Raw genomic sequence first — 17,433 nt, 5'->3', positions numbered from 1 at the left:
TCTTCTTTTTAAAAAATTTTTTTTTTTAATTTCAATTTTAATTTTATATACTGGTTTGATCCCCGGAAGGAAATTAACAGTATATTTACAGTATATTTACATATACTGTATATGTTGACAATAACTACAGGTCCGTTACATCTGCAAAACCCACATTTAACTTTCATAACCAAAGTTCATCTTGGTCCATTAGATTTTCGTTATATTTCTTTTAAAGTAGGAGAATTGGAGGAACTATCAATAAAATCTACAAATCCGTCAACCATGATAGAATTTTAGCAAATTGTTGGAAGAACCGCGTTCCCTCTAAGAAATAAAAAAACAAGAGAAATTTATATCTGATGTTTAATCGATTATATAGTTTTGTCCACTCAGTGAATTTGAATCCCTTGTGTAAATGCCTCTACGTACCTGTTTATACCTGAATAAACACTTGTTAAAAAAACCTTCACTAACGTAACGTGAAAGCTTTGGTGCTTTTATTATGGAGAACCATTTCCTGTTCAGTGTCGCCCTCTGCTGGTAGTGACCGTCTATGATCAATATCTCCCAAAAAAAAAAACGAAAATCAAAAGAAAAGGCTCAAAACAAATGACGCAGTATTTTTGTGTTCCTGTTGTTTTCTTGCTGTTTCTACATTTAAGATGAAAAAAATATTTATAAAACAGTTGAAAACTATAAACTTTAAGAGATTTTCCAAAGCAAACAGAGAGGAGCTCATAGAGTCAGCTTCACTTCCTTTATTTACTTATTTTAAAAAAGTGTAAAATTGAGAAAATGTTAAAAAGATTCACAAATGAAAAAGAATTTTACATAAAATAAAATTTGCTTCATTCAAAAACGCTTTCAATCATACATTAAAAAGGTCTGGATCTAACCACGACGATGCATATTTACAAATTATAATCATAAATACGGACATAACTAAAAAATATTTGGAATCTCATGAAGTATAAATGTAACGATCTGGGATCAGCTGCTTCCTTCTCTCTGGTACAACCTGATGACATCACGCCGGTGTAGCCCCTCCCACAGCTCGCTCTCCATCCGCAGGTCGTGATTGGAGTAGAACCTCAGCGGCCTCCGGCGGGAGTCGTAGTAGTGATCGGAGAACAGCTTGTAGTTCCTGGTGATGAAGCCGTACGCGGAAACCTGCGGGAACGCAAACCCATGACCAACGTTAGCATCGCCTCTTAGCGATTCCTAGCCGGCTAGCCGACGGCAGGTCAGGTGGTTCCTCACCTGGTCACAGGTGTGTAGGGCCGTCAGCAACATCAGGGCTCCGGTGCTCGGCATGTAGAGGTCGCGCGTCCGGACGTTACGCCGCAGGTGAGACGACAGGAAGCTGAAAGACAAACGACAGATTCAGAGGCGCGACGCGGATCCGACGTCCATCCGACGGGCGTCGTCTACCTGTCGGTCACGTAGGAGATGAAGTCCGGGTGGAGAATCTTGAAGTTCTCAGGAGGTTTGCGACCGAAATACTTCCAGGGCCTGTTGGAGCGACGTAGACGAACAGAATCTAGTGTAACCTTAACGGTTTAAACATAAACCAATCGATCGTCGATCAAACTGATCAGGACAGGAACTCACTTGTCCCCCCGGTCTCTACCGGAGGAGACGACGCGACCCTCGATCGCCGCCGCCATCATGACATAATCTCTGAGGTCTGATGGGATGAAGATGTACTTGATCTCCTGGAGAAGGCGACACCATGCTAACATGTTAGCCTGCTCACATGCTAGCGTGTTAAAAGTGTGCACGCCAGCCTCACCGGCCCCTGAGGGATCTGGGTAAACCCGTCGTCCTCGTAGAGGAGCAGGGCGTTCTTCATGGTGTTGGTGGTGAACCCGTAGAAGGAGATCTTCGTCCCCACGTCGTCTTCAAACCCGTCGATCACAGCTCCGTTCATCCTGCCGGAAACCGTCGGAAACCATCAGACCAATCAATAACTGCTGAGTCATGCTAACGACCTGGACTTCACCTGAACACCAGGTCGTGGCCGTCGATGTCCTTCCCCTGTCCGGAGCCCCGCAGGATGCCCCCGTTTCCCACCACGGCGCAACGGACGCACCTGTCAGGTGAGTCGCGCCGGAAGAGGCGGGAACTGTTGAGGACGAGCGCCGATTTCACGGCTGGAGGAGGAGGAGAACCCGGGTTAGGTCAGACGGAGAACCCGAAGGAGCTGAAGGAACGTCTGGAGTTACCGTCGATCGGGAGGCCCATCCAGCCGTAAGGAGGCATCCGACCGTTCAGACGCTTCCAGTCGGATGCGGAGAAGCTTCCCGCCCACTGGAGGACCGGTACCGAGAAACGGAACCGCCGTTTGAGGTCGACATCGTTCCTCACGGCTCGCCTGAGAGAACACGACGCCTCCACCTGAGAACGTTACCACAGATACGTATACACATCGATGCGCAGATGACACCGTCTTCTATCTCTATAAAGTTTTGTGTTCCTTCTTGCTGTCAATAAAGTTTTATATTTTGTATTGTGGAGGGAAACACACACTGACCGTCTCTTCCTCCGGAGACGCGTTCCATTCCGCCCGGTGTTCACCTGGAAACGCGACTCCGCCCCCTGCTGGCCGCCGCCTGACGTCACAACACAAAAATCAAAGGTTCACCCGTTATTTATCGTTATTGGAGAGATGTTTATGGAATAAGATTGTTGTTCAAATTATAACTTTATTTACTAAAAACAGGTGACGGGCTTCCAGTCACGTGTCCATTAATTCTTTTAACTCTTCATTAACTAACACAACGTTTATACACGCTGTCCCGGTAACGTTCCGGGTCGTGCTGCTGCTCGTTCCCCGGTGCTCACGCGGACCCGCCCCCACCTGGTGACCTGGACGAACCGGGAAACTTCCCTTCCGTTTCCAGTTGGCGCGTGGGAAGTCTTCCCACGCGCGTGTCGCAGGTGTTCACCTACCGGCCGCTGCGCGTGAGGTAAACGATGGAGACGCCGACGCCGAGCAGCAGCAGCAGGACGGCGGCCTTCACCGAGCAGACCCTCATCCCGCTTCTCCTCCCGGCTGACGCTCCAGGCTGAAGTCCACGCGCGGAATCACGTGGCCAGATAGCAGCCGGCTGATCAGCAGGTGGGCGCGAGGGCTCCACGTGACCTCAGGTGCTTCCCGGCCACCCGGTGCATCCTGGGTGGTGATGCTACTGGTTCTGGTTCTGCTGGTTCTGGTTCTGCTGGTTCTGGTTCTGCTGGTGGACCACCAGGATCCAGAGGTTGTTTTTGTATTTTTAAAATGACAAAATTGATTTTTATTTAATTAAACAACAATTTATTGCAAAAGTCATCTAAACAAATAAAAAACAATAAAAACTCAACTATGAAAGTGATGCTTCTCATGCTAAGCTAACAGGCTAACAATAATAATAATAATAATAACAGGACAGTGGACATCTGATTTATTATAATCATCAAATATGATTGGCTAGCAGTCAGCGAGAGGCGGGACTTAGATGGTTTCTGACTGGATCATTGAGGCTAACATTCAAACTTTCTTCCTGTTTTTACATCAGTGAATCCTGACTGGATGAAAAGTTTATTTATTCCATTCAAGTAATTTAAAATTATTATAAAGAAATGTAAATATATTATAAATATAGATTATCAATCAGGTGATATTTAAATGTTGGAGACGTTTGCCCTCTTCGGTCTTCAGTTCTGAAGAAAAGGAGAAAAAGTTGTGATTAACCCCAACAAAGAAATAAAACAAAGACATGAAATAAACACGAGTTCATTTATTCATCATGTTATGATTGATCAATTTAAATCATTGATCACATTGAAAACAGATTAAAAATGTCTGAACACCTTCAACATTTAATTATTATATTTACGTTCACATCATCCTGAGTCGGCGTTGCCGTGGTGACAGAAGATGGCGCACCTTAAAGGGAGTAGAGCTTCAGCTGCTCCTCCATGTCTCCCTCCGTCACCTCCCCCAGCGCCTCCTGGTTCTCCCTCAGCAGGAGGAAGATGGCCGCCAGCTGCTCCTGTTGCACCCTGGGAGTTTAACCACCATACAAACGTACACAAGTTTCCAAAACATACTTAAAAAAAACTATAAATAAGAAAAAAAAACATATATATACACTTAAAAATATTTCAATACATAGAGTTTATGTATATGTTATTCTGTGTGGTTCTCCTTGGAACTCACTGGTTTTCTTTACCCTGAATTCAAACCAGACATGTGGGCGGAGCTTAGGAACAAACAAAGCAGACATGTGGGCGGAGCTTAGGAACAAACACACAACATCAGCTCAGTTTCACACCTTTATTTATTTCACGCTTGAACACAAACACTCGAACACACCACGAGACCTGAAGCACCTGCTGATCCCGTTTGACTCCACCCACAGTTCCTGGTTACCTGTCGGACTGGCTAGCCTGTCAGACTAAGCCACGCCCACCATTATCGATTGGCTTAAGGGCGGGGTTTAGTTTGACAGGTCGACCGTAATAAATCTTTTAGTTTGTTTACTTACGATTAGCTCATTTGACAGTTTGCTACTTCAACACTAACGTACAACTATTACTATTTTTAGCCACGCAAGCTTATTAACAGCTTTCAGCTAAAAACAAATAAGCAAAATGACTTTTGTTAGCGCGTCGGCTAAAGTTCCAAACAGTCTGTTCCAAAAACGTTTCGACACAACAATCAGAAAAGTAGAAACAATTTTGACATCCGATGAAACGAGAGGCGGTCGATCGGTTCGTCTCCAGGGATCGGATCCGATCAGATTCTATCGGAGAATCCATCCGCAGATCATTCAGGAACCCTGGGAGGAAAAAACCAAGATGAAAACTACTTCCTGTTTCACAAAATGTGATCAATTCGAGATGCAATCAGAAAAATATATACAAGTATATTTATCAATTATTAACACGGGTCGTTAATTCAAGCTCAGGCATCAACATGTTTTACTCCAACTTTGACTTATAGAAATTAGAATTATTATCCTAAAAAAGCCGAAAAATAAAAGCAGATGTTTGTAGGATATTTGAAATAAATACGATTAAATGTACGGAAGCCCAAAGAGCCAAAACACAATCCGACCAGATATTTATAAATCTAGTTTTTTCTGCCTGTGGCAGGAAAAACATGTTGGATTATTTTCCAACATTGTTTGGAGTCCATCGACTGAGTTAAGAAACAGTGACCTCTGGTGGCCAAAATAAGTATTTACAGTTACAAATGCCAACTTTATTTTTTAATATAAAAAAATAAATTGTCATATTTCAGATTTTAAAATATCTGAAGACACATTCCTTTGAGTAAATGATCATCAAAGTGTCTTCCTCTCTGGCCTCTTGGGGCTTCCGTAGACAGGTTATTAATTATCATTATTGATCCCAGCACTCACCGTTAGCTGAGGTGTTAGCATGTAGCATGCAGAGTTAGCAGCCGGATTAAATCAGTGGCGTGAAGGAAGCGACCGCTCATACCGAAGCGGACGGAGGCGAAACCGGAACCAGACGGGTTCTCTGAGGGGAACAACAGAACAAGAACACCTGGACGGACACACGGGTCCGACCGGACCTACTGGTCCTGCCAAGCGATTGGTCAACGGTACGTTTCAGCACAAATTCAGCCAATCAGGATGAACTCACACCATCGATGAGTTTTTGACAGAAGAAGATCAAAATAAAGGTGTTAAAAAAGGGATGCAGTGAATCCAAGTCACACCGTCCACATACTTCTGGCCACACACACATATATGTATATAATTATGTATAATTTATATATATATTATATATATATAATATAATTATATTACATATATATATACATTTTACACAACTCCTTGACAGTTCAAACATGTAGTGACCCAATTCGTCCTGTAGGGGGCGCTACTCTGCCGCGACGAGACACTGCAGTTTCCAACCTTTTCAGGAACATTTAGTTCCAACGACCAGCTGGAGGTCATGTGACCCACGTTTGTTTATTTGTCCCCTAAAGTTTGTTTTTATTGTTTAAAGTTTCACCAAAAAGTAAAAAAAAGAAAGGCATTCTGGGAGATGTAGGAAATGACAAGAGTAAGTCAGCTCGTGCAGGTAGGATGAACCGGGACGGAGAGCATGAGTTATTGTGTTAGCACACGTATGACAGGTATGACATCATCACACGTATGACCTCATCATGACGGGAGTCCGGACTGACCTCTGCTCTTCCTCGATCTCCTCCTTCGTCATCAGCATCTCAAACTTACTCTGCTTCTTTCCGGGAGTGAACGTCACCTTGTCCTCAGCCGCCGCCTCACCTGTCGCCAGGAGACAGCAGGGGTCAGAGGTCAAACGTCCAGAGGAACGGGCCTTTAAACGCAACCCTAGAGTCTGAACGTCAAGATTAACGGGTCTTTAAACGCAACGTAACGTCCCGTTACATTTGGCCGCCTCCAGCAGCCGTACCTTTGTTCAAGACGACCTCTGGTTCTGGTGGGACGGGTTCAGGTTCAGGCTCAGGCTCAGGTTCAGGTTCAGTTACCGGGAGCTGGACTTCTTCAGGTGGTTCAGGCTTGGACTCAGGTTCTGGGACAGATTCAGGAACTAGATCCAGTTCTTTTTCTGGTTCTGAGACAGGTTCTGGTACTGTTTCTAATTCAGGAACAGATTCTGGTACTTTTTCAAGTTCAGGAACAGGTTCTGGAGCTTTCTCTGCTTCAGGGACGGGTTCTGGAACAGGTTCCGGTACTTTCACTGGCTTGAGGACAGGTTCTGGTGCTTTCACTGGTTCTGGAACTGGTTCTTTCACTGGTTCTGGAACAGGTTCTGGTGCTTTCACTGGTTCTGGAACTGGTTCTGGTGCTTTCACTGGTTCTGGGACAGGTTCTGGTGCTTTCTTTGGTTTAGGAACAGGTTCTGGTACTTCTACTGGTTCTGGAACTAGTTCTGGTACTTTTACTGGTTTCGGAACTGGTTCTGGTACTTTCACTGGTTCTGGAACTGGTTCTGGTACTTTTACTGGTTCCGGAACTGGTTCTGGTACTTTCACTGGTTCTGGTACTTTTACTGGTTCCGGAACTGGTTCTGGTACTTTCACTGGTTCTGGAACTGGTTCTGGTACTTTCACTGGTTCTGGTGCCGGTTCCTGGACAGTCTGAAGAGACAAAGAGTTTTCAGCCATCTCGAGATCATTTGTGTCTTCATGAAATATTTTGCAGATTCCATTAGACACTATGCTATCGCTAATGGGCTAGTCCAAATGTAGCTTCCACATGAGAAAATCTGGTTTGACTTGTTAGCGGCTAACAAGTAGCGCATCCCTGGGATGCACTACAAACACGTTTGTGCGTCCCAGAAGTGACAACAGAATATTTGTTTTGCCAATAGTAGCATATAAAAATGATTTTATTAACAATGATGTCGTAATCGTTTCAGTAACAAGAACAAAAACAACTGAATGACTATTTTTGTCAAAACGTTACCGCCTGGTGGTAATTCTAAAGAAAAAACAGTGTGAAAAAAAAAAAAAGATGTAATACAGTCTGTCTTTCATTTATATATCCTCCTGTTTGGGTGCTGACGTTTATCCGTGTCTCACCCGTGTAAACAATCGTGTCCATCGCGGTACAAATGTCCGGATTTTTGCTGGTTTTTGTTTGACTTCTTCTGGGTCTTTATCCGAACTGTCCACCATAATATCTGTCTCTCTTTCTTCGTTAACTTCTGATTGTTTTTTTTATTCAGGAAAGCACTAATTGTCACTTGGTTTTTCTCCAACTTTTGCAGCTTTTTCAGAGGCGTGGTGATAAAGTAAGACCAACTCCTCTATTGGTCTATTTTAATTAGGCTGAATCGCGCAGGACAGTCTTGTGACGAGAAACTCGCGCGAGATCCAAACATGATGATGAGTCCCAGGTTCAAAATTTAAGCGGAGAAATGGAAAAAACACTTATTGTACGTATTTAAAGCTCGTGTCCCAGGGAACACAATGGGAACATTGTCTCTGCAGTCTCGCGTTTCCGAGGGAACTTGAACGCAACGCCTCATCAAAGCAGCTGAGGGCCGTAGACAAAAGGATCGATGACGTTACCGTAGCGACTGATCTTAAAATCGTGTTTGTCTGCCAACTGTAGTGCGGTAGCCAATATTAGCGTCAGGCTAAAATGTTTAGTGTTACTAAGCAGCGTTAGCTCTAGCGATGTTGGACCAGCTGATCTGGATCCACAAGAGGGAGGTGGTCCAATTGGGGTAACACATAAACCAGGTCCCCCTCCAGGTCCTGGATCGGACAATCCGCAGCATCAGCAGAAAACGCGCTGACATGTCAGAGCCGTCTCAGCCGACACCGACAGGTGTGTCGGGACAGACGTCCACCAGAGACGCTCCGGTTTGTCCTGCTGTCAGCGGCAGCCGGCACCCGATCCTCAACGGGGGGCTGCAACTGACAGCGTTCATCTGTCAGAGGTCAAAGGTCAAGAGCCCAGAAGAGATACCAGGGTTTACGGAATGTTTCAACAACAGCCGAGCAGGCACCTCCAGGGCCCTTTAGCTTAGCGTTAGCCTGGACAGCCCTGCAGCTTAGTCTCTAGGACCCATCGTCTAAAGGGTTAACTGATACGGACTTTCAACTCAGCTAGCTTCTCACGCCAGTTAGCTCAAAGTTAGCTTGTAGCGTCTTTTAGCCCATGCTAACCAGATGATTAGCATGGGATGGTTTGGTGACGACCTAGCTAACAAGTAGCTCCAAAAGCGCTTGGACAATCCCCTACTTCCTGTCTTTGTGCTAAACTATGTTGACCGATGTCATAGACCTGCTTCTGATGACTCACTGAGAGACCAACCAACGGCATCATGGGAGGTCAGACAGCGAGATTCCAACAGTCCAGTTGCCCCCACCCCCACCACACCCCCATACACACGTCGTCAGACTGGAACGCCGTCCACTCATCTTGAAACGCCGGTTCCTTCCTGCTGGATTCCTGAGCCGTTAAACAGCTGAAAGATCTGAACAACGGAGCGCTGACTCGTCGCGCTGACTCGTCGCACTGACTCGTCGCGCTGACTCATCGGGGCAAAGCGCTCCGTACTGGATGGGGGGGGGGCGGGGCTTGATGAAGTGGTTCTTGGATCCAAAGCCCAGATTCCCACACTGGATCGGTGTCCAAAAACGCTCAAATGTGTTTGTAGGTTCAGGAAGTTCAACATGACATCATCATCATCATCATCATCATCAGATGAAGATCCTGATGGTCCGGAACCAACACGCTAGCTTAGGCTAATCCGTAGCTCGGCTGCCCTAGGAGACTTCCCATGATGCACTGAACTCTCCTTCTCTACACTTTGTGTTTTGTCATCCTGCCGGTTACCGTGGAAACGGTCAGCTGGGAGGATGGGGGGGATTAGGAGTTGGGTGGGAGGGGTACCAGAGCTGGTGGTGATGGTACCGACTGGAATCACCTCAGGGGAGGCGGAGCCATTAGAAACAGCGTTAGCCTGGAGAGCCCTTTAGGTGTCATCAGACCAGACCAGTCCAGACCAGACCAGTCCAGACCAGACCAGTCCAGTCCAGACCAGTCCAGACCAGACCAGTCCAGACCAGACCAGTCCAGTCCAGTCCAGTCCAGACCAGACCAGTCCAGTCCAGACCAGTCCAGACCAGCCAGTCCAGACCAGACCAGTCCAGACCAGTTCAGTCCAGTCCAGTTCAGATCCGACCAGAACAACAAGAAGTAAAACCTCTGCAGGTCTGACCCTGGATCAGGTTCTGGCTGAGGGTTCGATCCCGTCCTATTAACAGACTAGACCACTGACACGACCATATATGGAGCTGCATCACCACAGCCAACGGGCTGAACACAACGGAGGGAGAGGAACCCTAAAAGCATGGCAGCTCCTCCACGCCTCACTCTTCCTCCTTCACACCAACTCTTCCTCACTTCCTGCAGTCCCTCAGGAGTGACTCCGTCCTCCGTCCTCCGTCCTCCATCAGTCGGAGTAAACAAGCACCGCGACGGAGAACTCCACTTTTTGCCTTTTTAGGATGCAGGCTGGGTGGAGGTGGAGCGGTAACGTTAGACCCAGGACCAGAAAAACATGCTAAGAACATAAATGTCAGAGGCTACATCGGGCGCCGGCTCAGATGGCAGGCCGTAAATCTAAAAACAGGAAGCGGTGGCAGAACGCCACCGCCTGCGGCGCTCCAGCATCGGGGGGACCTGGGGGTTCAGAACCATTAGCATACAGGCAGACGCCATATGCTAACGGTTGTTCAGAACAGTTAACATATAGGCAGAAGCCAAACGCTAACATGTGAATGAACCTGGAGGGCAAAGCTAACAGGTTCCAATATCAATCTAGCAGAGGCTAAAGCTAAAAGAGTGAAGCTAAAGCTAACAGATGTCAGGTCGTAATATCAATCTACTAGCTGTGGCTAAAGCTAAACAGATCCAGATTCTTTTATCGCGGTAGCAAGCTGATGCTAAAGCTAACACACACAGAGACATTCAGTTTGTGTGAACACATGACGTCACCTGACGTTAACTTTCACTTTGTTAAAAGACGTTCATGGAGTCCCGGCTGTGATAGCGCTGTAGGCTAACAGTAAGCTAACAGTAAGCTAACTGTCAGCTAACTGTTGTGACTCAAACAGCTTCAGTCAGAACAGGAGGCGACACAAGTTGTGTGTTTTATCTGAACAGAGGCCTTCTGTCCGAGGACAAACGTCCCATGATGCTCTGCTGCAGCAGTGGAGGCCTCGTCTCGGCGCGTTTGTTATCAGCGACGAGGGGGGCGTGGCCTTTAGCCGCTAACTAACAGCACATCTGTCTGCTGCTTCTACAGCACAGACATGTGGTCATGTGACACCCCCAACACACACAGGTGTAAATATAGGCTTCAGGTCTGCACCAGATACAGACCATAACACTACAGTAGCGTTCGTGTTCCCGTTGCCATGGATACGTTCCTCCTCAAAGAGGAATCCCGACCCGTTCGGGAGACATCTGCCCGCAACAACTGCCACAAACCCACCAATCATCCGACGGACAACCAGGAGACGACCATCAGAAAAGCAGCTTTCTGATTGGCTGATCTTTATGATGCCCCACCTCCCTCAAACATCCCTCATCCCTGTCGGATGCATGTCGGACACTGGATAACTTGATAATGGGTTGAAGATGAGGGGCGGGTCCAGAAGGACCGCCCTTGACGTCTCATTGGCCACAGCATCATCTTAAGAAATGAGGGGTGGGGCAACCTCAAGAGGGGCGGAGCAACCTGAAGAGCATTTTGACGTGATTTTTGTTACTTTTGGACTTTTTGACAACAATTTTCCACAAACGTCTCAAAAAGTCTCAACTTAACTAAATTAAAGAAACTTTGATTGATCCGACGTTGACACGCCCCCTTTTTCTATCCAATAAATTCAGGAGAAGAGTCTCAGATCCAGGACTGGCGACGCCCCTGACTGGACGAAACAGAAGAACCTACCAGAACGTTAAAATGGAACTTTGACTGATCTGAAGAACTTGATCAATAGATCAATAGAACAAACCGATGATCAACAGATATTAGACTGATCCTCAGGGGAACATGAAATACGACTCAGGTGTTCTAATAACCTGTGTGGTTCTAATGAGAACATTTAATCACACATTATTGATTTTTGACAACAGCACAGCAAATGTCAGATGGGTTACAAACCAATTATTGATTGAGCCCTGATCATGTTGTGTAAATAAAAGTTGTCACACTCCTGTTGTCAGATTGATCACTTTTAGCATTAGTTCGATTTGAAAGTTGAATCTTCTTAAACTTAAAAAATATTACATTTAAAATATAAATATTAAATAATTAAAGTTTAATTTCATTTTCCTGATAGCAATAATCTTTATCAAGATGTCAACTTTTTTCTAAGTAAAAAGTTTCCCTTTTCAAATCAACAATTTGTCATGTAGGGATATTAATCGATCAGAATCGATCGATCGTACCTGGATGCTGGCGGTGGCCACCGGAAGTTCTGCGGGGGGAGACGCTTGGTTCTCGGGTCGGAGAGTCTGTCCCAGCGCCCTGGACGGAGGGACGTCGTCCCCGTAGCCGGTCTGAGGCTTCTTACCGGGGGATGAGGATGAGGAGGAGTCCACCTTCCGGCTGAGGAAGGACGAGGCGACATAAACGGCCACGACGGTGAAGATGAAGGCCGGGATGAGGACGACCGGGTCCAGGTCCATGACGAACTTCTGAGGTGTTTATCAGGCGGCAGCCCAGCGCGCTCTGAGCTCCGCTCTATCTGAGCGCAACAGATGAGCGTGACGACCCGCCACTCTTCCGGCTGCCTTTCACAATAAAAGCCTCTACCGGATATACACGATTACCGCTGTCGGGGAGCAAATTTTCAAAACTAAAATAAAAATATTTCAGGATAAAACGGTTACGTACTTAGTGAAAAACCTTCCTCTGACGTACTACGTCATCATTTTATAAACATTTGTAGCTATAATGACGTATGACTGTTGTAATCTGGAACTATGAAAAAAAATATATAAGTAAATTTGATCTTTCCATTCAAGCTTCCACTTTTAATAAGATTATTAATAATAATAAATTTAAAAAAAAAAAATTTTTGACTTTAATTCTCCAGTAGTTTAATTTCATCTAACTTGATTAGAATGATTTCTAAGAACACAGGTAAACAGCATTGCATCATGGGAATTCAGTGCTTCCTACAACTGGAAACATATCAAGCTTTTTCAAAATGCTTGTACACAAAAAAGAAAATATTTAATCCTGTATTTTTTTATTGAAAATCTGTTTTTTTTGAGGGACGCACCTCAAAACCTCCACCGATGTGTGTGCACCTAAAACGCTCACGCATTGAATTAGTAAAAATATAAGCCACAGGAAACAGGAAGTGATGAGTCCAAGACACAAATCAACCATGAGTCTGTTGTCATGTTAGCAAGAGCGCTAACACTAACAAAGCTTTTTCCCTCATTAATAAACCTAACAGTTCCAGGACAGTGACAGAAGCTCACAGACGTGATTGTTTAGCACTAGCACGTTAGCCATTAGCTCACTCAGCAGCTAGCCCTGTGACTCACCCTCTGCTGTGGCCACGCCCATTGAGAACCCATCAAATTAAACACACCGACGTGTTCACCTCCACAAACTCCCACCAGAAGATTTAAAGCCCACAGTTCCCACGGCGACGAGCGTGGCGCCGGACCATCAACATCCGTCTTGTCTTTAAAAGCAGCCGGCGCTTTCGCAACGATCATCCGTACAGGACAGGAAGCAGCCGCGTTTGTGTGTGTGTGTGAGCAGAAGGGTCACCGCCGGGGGCCCGAAAGAGGTCAGAGGTCACCGCGACGAGCTCCTCTCCTTGCTGACACAATCATCCTTGGTGCTGGTGTCGCCGTTGGCCGTCATCCCGCAGGTCCGCCTCTTCTTCCTGCGGTGAGACATGGCGTCGCCCTCGGAGCTCGACCCGGCCTGAGGGGGCGGGGGGAAACAGACGGCGTTCTGATGATGAAACGCGACAGAACAGGAAGCGATAAATGGATCCGCCGCGTTTGAGAACTCACGTCCGACTCGGAGTCCGAGGAGCTGGAGGAGGAGGAGTCGCTGGAGCTGTCCGACGCGATGCCCGTCGACTCCTGGAGGTCCACCTTGTCGGCCAGCGCCGCCAGGTCGGGCCGCTCCTGCTTCAGGATCCTGCAGACAGACGTTTGTGTCGACTCAGCAGATCGACGGACGGATGTTCGGTCGGTCTGACGGATCCTTACCGGTACCACTTCCTGGACAGTTTCGGACGCCCGCGAACCGTTTTGTGCCACACGATGGGGAAGTTGGTTTTGCTGGCGAAGTTCTGGGTCACGGCGATGGTGGTGTCCAGGTTCAGGACCACGTGCCACCACCCCCCTGTGGACGATACGCTGGTTAGCATCACACAAACAAAACAAAAAACCGCCCCGTTAGCGGCGAGACCGTCCAATCGCTGACCGGGAACGAAGACGGTCTCGCCGGGCTTCTGCAGGATCTCCAGCGGGGCGAACTCCGGGGGCCAGCCGGGCTGCTGCGTGCGGGGGTAGATGACCTGGAACCAGGTGATAGCCTCGTCCTGCTGGTTGCCCCCGTCGTCTCGGGTCACCTTGATGAGCTCGCGCGGCGTGTTGGTGGGGAACAGGCACCAGCGCTTGTGACCCTGGACCAGGGCGTTCCAGGCGCTGGTGCCCAGCGGGTCGATGTGGATGCCGGTGCCGGAGCGGGCGGGGCCCATCACAAACCACCTGGAGACAGACGACTTCTTTAATCCATCAGATTATTCTGACTGCAGTGGAAAAACGTTCGATTCACTTCGATCAAACAGCGTTTCTATAAACGGGTCCAGAGTCGTCTCCTCTTCCTCCTGATGAAGGAGCGACGATCAACAACAGCAAGTGAACGGACAGAACAGTAAAAGATAAGTTTTTTACATAGTCTGCTGATCTCAGGTTTCAGCCAGCAAAATGCTAAGCTAGCATTAGCAGGTGGTGAAAAAAAGTCATCAGTGTTCTTGTTCTCGTCCACCTTTTTCCGCGACATAATACTGGGAAAAAAATGCACAAAAATGCACACGGCAGTGAGAGAGCAAGGACTTAGTCTTAAATTATCACCATGCCTCTGAAAAAGATAAAGTTGGAGAAAAGCTAAGTGACAACGAGTGTTTTCTGGATTAGATAGTAGATAAGTACGAATAAAGACGCAGAAGAAGCGAAACAAAAACCAGTTTGAAAAACATTTGAACCACAATGATTGTTTCCATGGGTGAGACGACTAAACGTCATCTTTCTTTATTTCTAAAACTTTTTTTTTTTTTTGGAAATTGACTACCAGACATTAATTTTGATAAAAATAATGTATCATTTACTAATTTTTTCTATTTACTTAAACAGTTAAAATGTTGTTATTAATACAATCATTAAACTTAACAGTTTGCTTACGGCTTCTACTGTATATCCTGTTATTACTTTTGTAATGCATAAACGTCATGTTGGGATGCACAAATGTTTTGAAGTGCATCCCGGGGATGCACTACTTCCTGGAGGTACAATCAACTGCGAGTCATAAGCAGAATCACTAACGAGAAACCCTGTTCCGTTAAAAGATGTCCTGATGACGGCACAAAGCCATAGAAGTGCTGATTGGGCTGCAGACAAGCTAACATTAGCTGGAATGCTAGCTGCAGACATGCTAGCGTTGGATGAGGCTGTGAGGATATCCAACAGGTTAGACGCGCTACGCTAGCTTGGGCGAGGTTTCAGGACGGTTGTGAGCAGAAAAATGTGACCGGAGCGCTCCGACACGCTAACGAGGCGTCGCTCGAATCGACGTGAATCTGTTTCTCGACACCCTGAAAGTTCGTGATCGTACCGGTACGGCGGCCGGCGCTTCTCTCCTGCGAACTGGAACAGGTCGTCCCTGAAGAAGACGGGCACCTGGTAGTCCTCCAGCAGCTTCCGACGCTTGGCGTGTTCGCCGTAGCTGCTGTCGAAGATGTAGAGCGGGCTGTCGTCCTTAGACGACTCCATGTACTCCGTGTAGTACTTCATCTTCATCTTCACCGAGTAGCCGTCGTTGTCCTCCCCGCACTTAAACTTCTGGTTGCGGTATTTGCGTTTGAGGCGCTCCAGGGTCCACTTCTCCCGAGCCGGCCACGTCTCCTGACACTTGAGCAGGACGACGGGTTTGTAGGGGCGTTCGTAGCGCCGGATGAACTCCTCGGGGCTGAGCTGGAGGGTGTCGACACGCTCCACGTTGTCCTGGAACACAGAACACGATGTTAGTGTGGTTCAGGGATGTTCCCGTTTAGTGAAAACACCACATCAGTTCAGAACAGACACAACATAGGGATGAGGATCGCTTCTCTAAAGCACACAGACGTTTGGTTCAGAAGTTACAAGATAACTTCTGATACTTTATTAATCCCAGACAATCACAAATAAACAATCACAAGTAAACAGTAAATAAACATCAAGGCGACCTGGTAGAAGGACTGAAACGGGAGGAAAATCAAACTAACTTAACAATAGTTTATGAAGCTGCACCACCGCACAGGAAATGGACATGTCAGTCATCCCTGTTCATTTTTGTTAGAATTTAGTTCTAAATTTTCATGTAATATATTTAAAATTAATTTGTATACATGTTTATCTGTAAAGACGTGCATATAGTCTAGCATAGATATACAGGTGTAAATATAAGGAAAAGGACATAAATGTTCACTTTTACATGCAAATGAAGCAGCTGTTATTGTAACTGTGTGTGTGTGTGTGTGTGTGTTTACATTCATGTCTGTGTAGGTTCTCAGTCATCCAGGTCATGGTTATCCAAAGATGTTTAAATCAATCCACTGGACTTTAACAAAGTTCTTGAAAACATTTCGTCTCTCATCCAAGAGACTTCTTCAGCATTGAGAGACGAAACGACTTCAAGAACTTTCTTAAAGTCCAGTGGATTTGATTTAAACAGCTTTGGATCTTTATATTTAATTATGTCTATTTATTCTTTTATTTATTTGTAGTCTCCTTTGTCTTTTTAATTGTGATTTATCCACTCCTGTCTCTATTTCACTTTGTTCTACTGCAGAGTGACTGTAAGGAAAAGAAATCTCTCCCTAAGGGGGATTAATAAAGGACTCTGATATACAAAACTTTATTTACAACTATTTGAAATAACAGGAAATGCTTGTAGCTGGTTTATTCGATATTATGGGAATGTAAAACACAGATGACAACATTATTAACCAGTTCACATCTGTAATGTTTCAGTGAGTTAATGCCGTGAGGTGAAACCCCCCCAGCTCTCCTGACCCTGACCCCCCCCCCCCCCACAGGAATCTGTGTCTACGTGACAAACTCCACTCGCTCAGTGGCCAGCGGCGAGGCTAGCGCTAGCTTAGCTTCTACCTTCACGGTGTGGTGCGACAGGTCGAAGGTCTCATGGTAGCCGTGTTTGATCCAGTCCAGCGAGTCCTTCAGTTCGGGTCTGGCGCTCCGTTTGGCTTCTTTGATCCGCTTCTTACTCTTGTGGTTCATTCCTCCTCCTGGGGGGTTTAAGCAGAGAAGCGCGTTAGCAGCTAGCTGGAGCTAACCCGGAGCTAACACACGAACACACTCACTAGCCTGCCGGCTAGCTGCGCTGTTGTGTCACTCTCACCTTATTTATTTGATCAGACAATAAAACAACAAACAGAATGACGTGTTAAAACCGTTTGGAAGTCTTTAACGGGAAACTTTAGACTCCTTTTTTAAAAATTGTTCGGCCGAGCGACTTAAACTAAATCAGACCAGCTAGCTGGCTGACAGGCAGCACAAGCTAAAGCAACAGATAGACTTCCCGCAGCTCCCGCCCCCTTTCTCGTAAAGAGGAACCTGATTGGTTGCAGCGCCTCCCCAGTGGTACACGATGATTGGATGTCATTACAAA

At 46.4% G+C, this 17,433-nt stretch overlaps 3 protein-coding genes across 3 annotated transcripts; all 3 read right to left on the bottom strand.

Annotated features, from left to right (window-relative positions):
• Window positions 1-779: 779 nt before the first annotated feature.
• Window positions 780-6,146, bottom strand: st6galnac2 (ST6 (alpha-N-acetyl-neuraminyl-2,3-beta-galactosyl-1,3)-N-acetylgalactosaminide alpha-2,6-sialyltransferase 2). Its single transcript, XM_068336167.1, has 11 exons — window positions 5,391-6,146; window positions 3,911-4,805; window positions 2,935-3,684; window positions 2,516-2,594; window positions 2,208-2,379; window positions 1,985-2,135; window positions 1,775-1,913; window positions 1,594-1,697; window positions 1,414-1,494; window positions 1,243-1,345; window positions 780-1,152 (listed from the first exon to the last, which is right to left on the bottom strand). Exons 3-11 carry the CDS (start codon window positions 3,018-3,020, stop codon window positions 973-975), a joined length of 1,095 nt encoding a protein of 364 aa, XP_068192268.1. The 5' UTR covers window positions 3,021-3,684; window positions 3,911-4,805; window positions 5,391-6,146; the 3' UTR covers window positions 780-972.
• On the bottom strand, window positions 3,703-12,336 carry si:ch73-366l1.5 (FILIA-N KH-like domain-containing protein). The gene is made up of 4 exons (XM_068336166.1): window positions 11,958-12,336; window positions 6,436-7,123; window positions 6,188-6,287; window positions 3,703-4,026 (listed from the first exon to the last, which is right to left on the bottom strand). Exons 1-4 carry the CDS (start codon window positions 12,195-12,197, stop codon window positions 3,912-3,914), a joined length of 1,143 nt encoding a protein of 380 aa, XP_068192267.1. The 5' UTR covers window positions 12,198-12,336; the 3' UTR covers window positions 3,703-3,911.
• Window positions 12,337-12,612: 276 nt separating this feature from the next.
• On the bottom strand, window positions 12,613-17,344 carry jmjd6 (jumonji domain containing 6, arginine demethylase and lysine hydroxylase). Its single transcript, XM_068336323.1, has 7 exons — window positions 17,164-17,344; window positions 16,914-17,050; window positions 15,379-15,767; window positions 13,969-14,255; window positions 13,752-13,887; window positions 13,551-13,680; window positions 12,613-13,458 (listed from the first exon to the last, which is right to left on the bottom strand). The coding sequence occupies exons 2-7, from the start codon at window positions 17,040-17,042 to the stop codon at window positions 13,327-13,329; spliced, it is 1,203 nt and encodes a 400-aa protein (XP_068192424.1). The 5' UTR covers window positions 17,043-17,050; window positions 17,164-17,344; the 3' UTR covers window positions 12,613-13,326.
• Window positions 17,345-17,433: the final 89 nt, after the last annotated feature.

The sequence above is a fragment of the Antennarius striatus genome, chromosome 16 (genome assembly GCF_040054535.1).
Source record: "Antennarius striatus isolate MH-2024 chromosome 16, ASM4005453v1, whole genome shotgun sequence".
In the NCBI taxonomy this organism is placed as follows: domain Eukaryota; kingdom Metazoa; phylum Chordata; class Actinopteri; order Lophiiformes; family Antennariidae; genus Antennarius; species Antennarius striatus.
This window is presented reverse-complemented; position numbering and strand designations above follow the sequence as displayed.